The sequence below is a fragment of the Apium graveolens genome, chromosome 1 (assembly GCF_009905375.1).
Source record: "Apium graveolens cultivar Ventura chromosome 1, ASM990537v1, whole genome shotgun sequence".
Taxonomy (NCBI): domain Eukaryota; kingdom Viridiplantae; phylum Streptophyta; class Magnoliopsida; order Apiales; family Apiaceae; genus Apium; species Apium graveolens.
The window spans coordinates 203,286,443-203,296,971 of NC_133647.1; the positions used below are offsets into that span (position 1 = coordinate 203,286,443).

The 10,529-nt window shown below is 35.0% G+C and overlaps 1 protein-coding gene across 1 annotated transcript; it reads left to right on the forward strand.

The window, feature by feature from the left end:
• The first annotated feature begins 6,292 nt into the window (after positions 1 to 6,292).
• Positions 6,293 to 9,659, forward strand: LOC141717849 (uncharacterized). The gene is made up of 2 exons (XM_074520064.1): positions 6,293 to 8,841; positions 8,927 to 9,659. The coding sequence occupies exons 1-2, from the start codon at positions 6,293 to 6,295 to the stop codon at positions 9,657 to 9,659; spliced, it is 3,282 nt and encodes a 1,093-aa protein (XP_074376165.1).
• Positions 9,660 to 10,529: the final 870 nt, after the last annotated feature.

Below are 10,529 nucleotides of genomic sequence, written 5' to 3' on the forward strand. Positions count from 1 at the left end.
TTTTTCTTATTTTTTTTATAAACATATAATTTTCTACTATTAAAAATTCGAATAAATAAAAAATAATAAGCAAAAAAACATTATGGTGATTATAGAAATCACATCAATTTACCTAATTTAAACTAATTCAAGAAATATGAGTATTTATCTATATTTTTCTAACATTTTCATTTTTTGTACTTACTATAATTTCTGTAAAAAAAATATGATAATTTAAATAAAAAAAATAAGAAATAGGGATATTTCAAATTTTATTAGTATTTATTATTAATATATTTTATTGTGTATAATTTTAAATAAGAATAATCATTTTTCAAATTGTTTTAAAATATTAGGTGAAATAAAAAGAAATATATATATTGAACTCTTAATTAGAGTGTATTATAAAATTGGGCACGGAACTAATTAATAACTTAAAATGCTTATACGAATACTAATATTAAGATGATTAATTAATTAGTAGGGGAAATGTAGATAAATTGTGAAAATTATGAAAAATTATATGATTTTAGTAAGGGAAAATGGTACCATACAATAGTAAAAAATATTTAATGGTACCACACTGAATAAAAATAATTTAATGGTATAAAATGAAAAAAGTCAACTATAAAATGGTATTAACATTTTTTTAACAGAGTGGTATTAGATTTGATGGATCCATATATACAATGATACTATTATAAGTCAAAAAATCAAATGATACCACTCAAAAAATCCAATACCAAGAAGGTATATTCATAATTTACCAACTATAAATTATAATGAAGAAGCAAAATTCACGTCTTTTTTCAAATGGTTAAAGTGTTGGGAATCTACCCCGATTCCCAGCGTTCGCGGAAGCGTTTTTGTATACTCGTGTGCTCAGACCCACAAATATTATGATGATAATGAAAACAACAAACTAACAATATAGTAAAAGAGACAAGAGATTTTAACGTGGTTCGGCAAGCCTACATCCACAACAACTTCACTAGATAAACAGAGATTACAATATCCGGATATGCGAGCCTGAATTCTATACTCAAATTCAGTCTACTAGCATATCTATTATGTATATCCCTCACTCACTGAAGTATTTCCCTCAAAACCTCCCCCTCTCACTATTTTCCGACAACCTTCATTTATCTCCCTCTTAACCTCGGACAGTGCCGAAGGCCTCCTCCTGCTGCAGCGGGATCACCTCCGATGGCTGCAGCTGACCCAAATATCCTAAGGGATAGTTTAGGCACGAGGACGTTCTATCCGACACTTCCTGAAAGCAAGCTAAACTCGCTCTCCTACTAGACGAACTATCTAGCAGCTATATAAATGGAGAAAGAAAAGAAAGGTGTAATTAGAAATGAAGGGGATGGGGGTTATTTATATGGGAAAAAGGTTGGTGTCCTTTTTTCCTTATCAAAAAGAGTGAAAGTGAGGAAACTTGATTTTTGGCTTAAAACCCAACAATCTCCCCCTCCGAACTTCCGACTCTTTCTTCCTTGTTTCCTTCATAGAAAACACTTCATCCACAGATATTTCCAAAACTCCCCCCAAGTCATAGACTCCAAACTATTCTCTAGTTTGTACATTCATTCTCGAATGCCAACTTGCTCTACGCACAAGTGTCCCATTGGTCTCTTTTTGTCCAACTACATATATGTGAAACAATCCGTTATATGCGCACATACTCACTTGATTCACGTCGACCTATCCCATATGTAGTCCCTCACACACGCAAGTGTGACCATCGATATTTCATTTACCCCAACTGCATATCAAACGAATCAATCTGTTGCATGGTTCATTGCTCACTTGATTCGTGTTGATCGATGCGCATATGCAGCTGCAGCAAGCCCTTCGACCAAACTTCCATCCCAGCAGTCTTTGCACCATCGTCTAGACTTGATAGCAATACAACCGCAGCAGTATCCTTCAAGTCCCTCTTCTCTCGTGCACGAGATAACCAGATTTTCGCAGTTCCAGTACGGTCTGGCTCCGTACTAACCAGAGGATATATTCCCCCATGTAGCTCTCCCTTCATCTGAACCATACGGCCTCTTTCGATTTCCATAGCTCCCCCCACTAAAGAACATCTGTAGCCTTCTGAAGCTAACTGGCCGATAGATATTAGATTCTTCCTCAACTTAGGAACATATCTTACCCCGCCAAAATTGCGAACTGCTCCATCGAACATTTTGATTTTCACAATTCCAATCCCCTCGATCTCACAAGTAGACCCATCAGCCAAATAAACTGTTTCATTCTTTGTTTCATGGAATTCCTCAAAATGCTCCCTCTAGGAACAAATATGGTAAGATGACCCCGAGTCTAATATACATTCTCCTGGAGAACTAGTGTCTCGATTGAAGACGGTGCAAACATCTTCACAATCGAAAGTAACCACAGTCAATAATGCATATGGGTTCCTGTTATTAAGCGGAAAATTTGGCCTAATATGACCCCACTCCTTGCAACCAAAGCACTGCTTGTCCCTTTCACTGTATAGATTTACCCCTGCTATTGGTAGATCCCCTCACAGCACCTCTTCCTCTATTGTTTTGACTACGCAAAGCCAAAACTATCACGTCGTTCCTGTCACACTCCGTGTTCTTTCTGCTAGCATTGGACAAATGTGCTGCCTGAACCTCCTCCATCTTTATGTTGTCCTTTCCGTACAAAATGATGGTGACCAAATTATCGAGTGACTCCGGAAGCGAAGTAAGAAGAATAAGGGCCTTATCATCTTCCTCCATAATCACATCAACCTTTTGAAGTTGATCAACAATACCATTAAACACATTCATGTGCTCAATAATATTGTCATGGGCTGTCATCCTCAGCCGGTACAATTCGCGTTTCAGATTTAACTTTGTAGTCAGTCTCCAAATTTGACCACAACTCTTTCGGAGTGCTTTCGTCCACAACATTATTAATAATGTTATCTGCAATGCATAGTCTGATGGTACTCATGCATTGCGACTCAACATCCTCCCATTCATCACTCATCTTTGTTGGTTTTCCCTCCTTTCCCTTCAAAGCCCTTGCTTGCTTTTGTTGGGTTAGGATATCCATTACCCTTCTCTGCCAAAGAGTAAAATTTCCTTTACCATCAAACTGATCCACCCTGAACCCTCCAATATTTGTCATGATCTTCCCTTGCACACACAAAACAAGTTAACCGGCTAAATCAATTGGCCAGGTAAGTGTAAGAAACAGTGGGAGCTCTTCCGTCAAAACGGTGCCAATTAGAGAACCACTTTTCTTAATGACTTGCCTTCGGCACCAATTATTTAAGCCCAGCTCAACCAGCTCTTGATGCCATTTGTTGGGAATCTACCCCGATTCCCGGTGTTTGCGGAAGCATTTTTGTATACTCGCGTGCTCAAACCCATAAATATTATGATGATAATGAAAACAACAAACCAACATAAAGGACTCTGTATAGGACAAACTCAACCCCCTTCCATCTCAACTGAAACCGTCCATTAACTTTCATAGTAAATGTATATTAATCATAATGGCTTAAAACCTGTGCGATGCAAGGATGAATAAATATTTTTTAAGATTATATTTTTTAAAAAATAATATTTTGAATTGAATTCTTAAAATTGTTCAATTTTTTTTATATTTTCTTTTTTTAAATGATATGACTTCATGATAATTATATTAATACACGTATATGCTCATAATTTTTTTGGAATAGTTAAACCTATTTATGATAATAGTCTTGATACCGGGGGAAAATAATATTATTATAGCGGTTTTATAGTTTTTTAAGAGTAAAAATATAATATCTCCATTATGTTGAAACCTTAACAAAAATATTATTTTAGAGAAGTTATAATTTAATCGGTAAACTATAAAAACTATTTGAAAAAGACAATAGTACTAATTAAACGATACAGTTTTATTTATCATTTTATGTGTATTTTAATAATAATAATAATAATGTTTAACTAAAAGTTATTTTTTGGTTCATATCAATAAGATACGAATTATGATTAATCTGATACTAATTTGATTTATCCCGTATCAAAGTTTATATTATTTTATTTTAACCCGAGGCCCATTACTACGACCAAATCCTACTAAATATTTTTAGTTTAATTCCAATTATTTTTGTCCTGATCAATAAAATAATTTTATTTTAGCGGAGATAGGTAGCATATATGATTTTGTTTGAATAGGTCGAATTATATTTTGATTTCAATTTTGTGTCATTTTGGATGAATTGTATAATATTTTTTTTATCTTAGATGACTAATATATATTATTTTGTTTATCCTAATTCTATTGTATAGTTTTTTTTGCGGATCAGTAATATTTATTATTTTGTTTTAACCCGATAATTATATTTAGTTTGCTTAAATTAATTTTTGTCCAAAATATTAATTAGAATAATATAGAACTAACACTACACCATAGATGGCCTATCGCAATGGTTTAATCATGCATGTTACAAAATTATGTTACCTTAGGTATGCTCATCTTAGCCTACCGCAACATAGTATTTTTGATGTTACCATAGCCTTTAAAACATGTTACTATAGCTTCAAAGTGTTACATACGAGTAACATGTGGCAATTTATGTTACAATAGGGTATTATTGGATAAAAAAGTAGTATATTTTACAAATAATTAAATATATATAATTATTTGACATGAAAATTAATCAATTTTTATAATATAATTAAGCAAAAATATTAATATTAGTTAAGATTGATAAAATATTTTTTTAAAAAAAATTTATAAACTGTATTAATTAATAATTGAATAAATTTTTATCAATAAAAAATTTAAAGACAATTAAAACATAATTTTTTTAAAAAAAGAGATGAAATTAGCTGGGCTTTTTCAGGCGGGCTCAAATTTTTTGGAGAAGCGCTAAAATTTCAGACAAATTAACTTCTCCCTCTAATTTCATTCTCCCTCATTCTCTCACTCTCTCTCTCATTCTCTCTCTCCCAATAGCTATTCTCTTTCATTCCTCTCTCGAGCTAGGGTTTCTAATTGGGGGTAACATTTTGGCGAAGCTGGTCACATTTTGGAGAAGCGGGTCACAGATTGGAGCTAGGGTTTCTAATTGGGGTTTCAAATCAGCTTGCGGTTCAACATTAAGGTACTACATCTCTCTCTCTCTCTCTCTCTCTCTCTCTCTCTCTCTCGCTCTCTCTGATTTTGTGTATCTCTCTCTCTCTCTCGCCCCCTCTATTTCTGTTAGTTTCTTCTCTAATTTGTTACATGCGTGTTTTTGTGTATTTTATACATGTATATGTATGTTACATGCATGTTTTGTGTAATTTTAATTGGAATTGGGGTTTTTTATTTTTGTAGATATGTAAGTGTGATTTTTGTATTAAATTTGTTTCTCGATATTTGCTTTTTATCCGGTTGATTTTCATGTTAGGCTTTAGTTATAACTTACATGTAAATCATCATAGTCAAGTGGATATAATTGATTGTGTAAGTAGATATCTGTTGTCTCTATAATGCAATTGTTTATGAGTATTTACATTTATGTTAATTTGACCTTTATTCCTGAGAGTTTCAACCCTTTACGAGTATTTAAATTTTTGTTAACATCAACTGTCACAGTTCGGTAGGTAGGAGGAGTGGGATAATACGGAAATAGGTGTATGCACATGTATATTCATGGTTATATAACATGGATTCGATACGTATAATCTAATATGGATTTACGATTTCAGGGCTGCGTTGTTATGTTGTGTTGTTATTAATACATATAATCTATAATATTGGTTTAGGATTTCACTTCTGCGTTGTTATTAGTACGCATATCTAATATGGGTTTAGGGTTTCACGGTTGTGTCGTTATTAGTATGTACAACCAATGAAAAGGAGAACATAAAATATTACCTCGGTCTGCTTAGGGCTTCACGGCTGCGTTGTGTTGTTAGAACGTATAACCAATATGGGTGTAAGAATGGGAGGTGTTAAGCTTTTTATCATCCTGGCATCGAGCTATTTTTCCGCAGGACCTCCCCTACAGTATCGTCACCGCAGTAGAGTTTAGTAGAAAGACGGATATTCCTTGCTCATTATCAGACAATCACTTATTCACAAACCTCGTGTGGGGCTAATAGTTTTCATTTCCCATCTCATGGAAAACCCTTTTCAACGAAATAGGTGCAATAACTATATCTAGATCAATATCAATCCATATCTACATCTGTTAAAATTGAATTCAATTAATAATGCATTAATAATGAAGAAGTATGATAAAAGGACTTCTTTTTTCCTCTACGTTGTTTTCTTTTAGGAATATAACATTATTGTCCTATTTTTTGTAGTGATGGACGATGATCTAAGTCAATGGATAACCCTTCCAAAATACAGTACACCTTACATTAAGGGGATAAAGGATTTTTTAGAAAATGCATTTCCCAAATTTTCCGTAGGCGATGAAATGTTGTGCCCTTGCAAGAATTGTAGAAATGGCAAGTGGCATACTCAAGATCTTATTTATGATCATCTTATTTGTCATGGCCCTTGTCCATTGTATGCGAATTGGATTTGTGAGGTTTCGAGCAAAGATCATAGGATAGATATTGAACGGGCAGAAAATATGGGTTTTGAAGATTCCTTTACCTTCGGAGATAATTTGGACGAGATGTTCCATCGTACTAATGATACTACTGGACCGAATGATGATGCCAAAAAATTTTATGGCCATCTTGAAGAAGGAAAGCAGCCCTTATATCCGGGCTACAAAAAATTTTCCCGCTTAAGTTTTATCATTAGGCTGTACTCTTTAAAGTGCATTCATGGGATTTCGGAGTCGGGTTTCGGGGATTTATTAGAGCTGATAAAAGATGCTTTTCCAGAAGCACACATTCCTTTGTCTTTTAATGTGGCAAAGAATGTTATTAAAGATTTAGGGCTCGATTATCAAAGGATACACGCCTGCCCCAATAATTGTATGCTGTTTTGGGCTGAAAATGAAAAAGAAGAAAATTGTAAAACTTGCGGTGCTTCAAGGTGGGTCGTAGTGGAAAAAAAAGGCGCCGTGGACAATAATGAGAAGAAGTTAATTCACAAGGTCCCGGCAAACGTGATGCGCTACTTTCCACTCAAAAAAAGGTTGCAACGCATGTTTATGAGCAAAGAGTTATCAGAACTGATGTTATGGCATGCAAAAGGTCGAAAAAAGGACGGCAAACTTCGACATCCCGCTGATGCAGAGGCTTGGAAGGCATTGGATGCTCGTTATCCTCAATTTTCATCCGAGAACAGGAACATCAGATTGGGCCTAGCCGCTGATGGTTTTAATTCTTTTCGTACTATGAACATAAGTCATAGTACTTGGCCAATTATTTTGGTTAACTACAACCTTCCCCCCTGGCTGTGTATGAAGCAAAAGAATCTAATTCTCTCGACACTCATATCTGGTCCCGAGTCTCCGAAGAATAATATAGATGTCTTCATGCAACCTTTAATTGCTGAACTGAATGAGCTATGGGAAGTAGGCATTGAGACTTATGATGCCCGTACTGACTATACTTTCAACTTGCGCGCTTCTTTACTTTGGACAATCAGTGATTTTCCCGGGCTAGCAATGCTATCTGGATGGAGCATAAAAAGAAGACTAGCTTGTCCAGTTTGCAATTATGAAACATCCTCTATGTACCTAAAACATAGTCGGAAAATGTGTTACATGGACCATAGGAGATTTCTCCATCCCGAACACCCATGGAGGCTTGATAAAAGAAAATTTAATGGTCAAATTGAATTGAGAGGTTTTCCAGAGGTTCTAACTGGAACAGACATTGAAGAATTATTGGCAGGATTTGTAAATCATTTTGGGGGGAAGAAACCAGAGAAGAAAAGAAAGCGCCAAAAAAATAAGATTAAGTCGAATTCGCCTTTCAAGAAAAAATCAATATTCTTTGATCTGCCTTACTGGAAGCACAATGTTTCTCGACATAACCTTGATGTTATGCACATCGAGAAGAATGTGTGTGATAAAGTACTTGGCACATTGCTCAATATTGCTGGAAAAACAAAAGACCATATAGCAGCTCGCCTAGATTTGCAAGAACTTGGCATCAGAAAGGTCCTCCATCCTGTTCTATCAAGTGACAGGAAACACCTTGAAATAAGGGCTGCGATATTCGACATGACAAATGAAGAGAAAGATTTATTCTGCTCTGTCCTTAAAAATGCTAAATTGCCATATGGAAGTGCCTCTAATATCAGCCGGTGTGTGCACATGAAGGAGAGAAAGGTATCTGGCTATAAGAGTCATGATGCTCACTTTTTCATGCACTACTTATTACAATTTGCAGTGAAGAAATCTTTGAAACCGGAGGTTGCAGTCCCTTTTATCAGATTAGGGGCCTTCTTAAGAGGTATTTGGAGTAAAGTCATCGACTTAAGTGATCTTAAGAGGTTGCAAACAGAAATAATTGAAATTATTTGTCAATTTGAGACTATATTCATTCAGGCTTTTTTTGATGTGATGGTCCACCTTTTGATTCACTTGTGCCAAGAAATTGAATTTGGTGGACCGGCCCATGTTCGAAGCATGTGGCCAATTGAGCGCTATTTAAATAAATTGAAATCTTATGTGCGGAATAGATCTAAACCAGAGGGATGTATCGCCGAGGGTTACCTGGCCGAAGAATGCTTGATATTTTGTTCAAGATTCTTGGGTGGCCATGGAGGATCAAAAATTACCAAGGCTGCAAAATTTGAAAGTTTTCCAGAAAAAGTAGAATTTCCTATTGGTTCACGCAGAAATAAAGATGGAAAGGCTGTGAATTTAGTTGAAGATGAATGGATGGCTATTCATCGTTATATTCTATTCAACTGCGGGAATAAAGAAATTGATAGTTTAATCGAGTAAGATTCTAGCTACTAATTGTGTTTAACTGTTATAGAATTAGAACCTGTTTTATCTTAATTTTTAACTAGGTAATTGTTGTAGGGAGCATCAAATCTTAATAGAAGGACAAGCCAAGTCAAAAAGATACAATCGTGAGAGAGAACATTCTGAAGATTTTTGGAAATGGATGAAGGAGGAGGTCGGAAAAAAAGATAACATTTCAAAGGAATTGGAAGTGCTTGCAATGGGCCCTAATCAATCAGCGAAGAAGTATAGTGGTTATGTACTTAACGGATATCGATTCCATACAAAGTACCGAGATGCTAAATGTACAACCCAAAATAGTGGGGTATTTCTAACTGCTTTGACTACAAGCTTTGCTAGTTCAAAAGATCAAAATCCACTGGTCGGCGATGTCAATTACTATGGAGCAATTGAAGAGATTTTTGAAGTTGATTATAGGGGAGAATTTTCTGTAGTGGTGTTCAGGTGTTGTTGGTATAAGGAAGAGAAAGATCTATATGGGTTCACTCGAGTTAATTTTAACAGATTATGTCAGAAGTCTGATCCATATGTGCTAGCTTCACAGGTGCAGGTAGTCTTCTACGTAGAAGATCCTACTGAAAAGACGATGTATAATGTTATAAAGAAATTGCCAAGGGATTGGTGCGATGTCGAAGCTGAAAATGCAAATGAAGAAGCCGAGGATCCAGTTTTACATGATTTACACACTAGTGTTCCTCTAGAAACAGACACGGATATTAACTGGTGCAGAGATGATGTCCCAACACGACAAGTCCCCATCAAGGCTAGAACAAACGAAGAAACTACTTAAATTTATAATTCGAAATATGTAACTATCAAGGGCCTAGTTTCTGATGTATCAACTGTTAATGAAGTGACTTCTTAATTGCCTAATTTATCATGTTTTAATGTATTTTCTTTTAATTAATTAACTTGTTCTTAATATAATGTTCTGTTAGTTTTAAATCTGCCCTGCTCTTTATGCGATCGCTTCTTAATTTAGAGCATTATTAAATTTATTTATTGATTTGCATACTGCTCTTTTAATGTTTCTTTTAAGTGTTTATTTTTAAGTGTTTTTTATTTAAGTGCCATGTCTCAGATTATTTTAATGATTTCATCTAATTATACTTTATCAATTTTTTGTAGGATGGCATACATAAATCTCAGGTTGTACCACCAGGGTGAGTTTCAGCCTACACGGTATGTCGGTGGTAAAGAACTGATTATAAGGAATGTCGAAGTAGATAGGTTTTCGTACCCTGTATTGATGGATTATGTCAAGGATGACCTTGAATATTCAGAAATTGGAGGGATTTATATGAGAAAAGGTGATAAGCAGGGGGGGTGGCAGTTGGTGGCCAATGATGTGGACTTGTGTTCATTAACTACAGGAGCTGCAGACGGTGAAAATGTTGATTTTTATCTTGACAATGTCGTTGATAGCACTATCGAACCAATGGATCAGATGCAGCCATTTGTAATAATACGGCCAAGAAAGGATATCTTAGCAGGTAATATATTAATTTCATTTCAGAAATATACCTTAATTGTAGGGGCATCAGAAATATATAGGTGTTACTACATTTAGATTTTATTCAAACTCGTAATTATTGTTTTTATGTCTTTATAGCTAAAAAGCAAGTCAAGCGGCAGTTTGTAACCACTCATCAACTACAGC

Coding starts and splice junctions, on each gene's coding strand:
- LOC141717849 (XM_074520064.1), top strand. CDS start 6,293: ATGGACGATGATCTAAGTCAATGGATAACCCTTCCAAAATACAGTACA. Junction 8,842..8,926: donor GAAATTGATAGTTTAATCGA/GTAAGATTCTAG, acceptor TAATTGTTGTAG/GGAGCATCAAATCTTAATAG.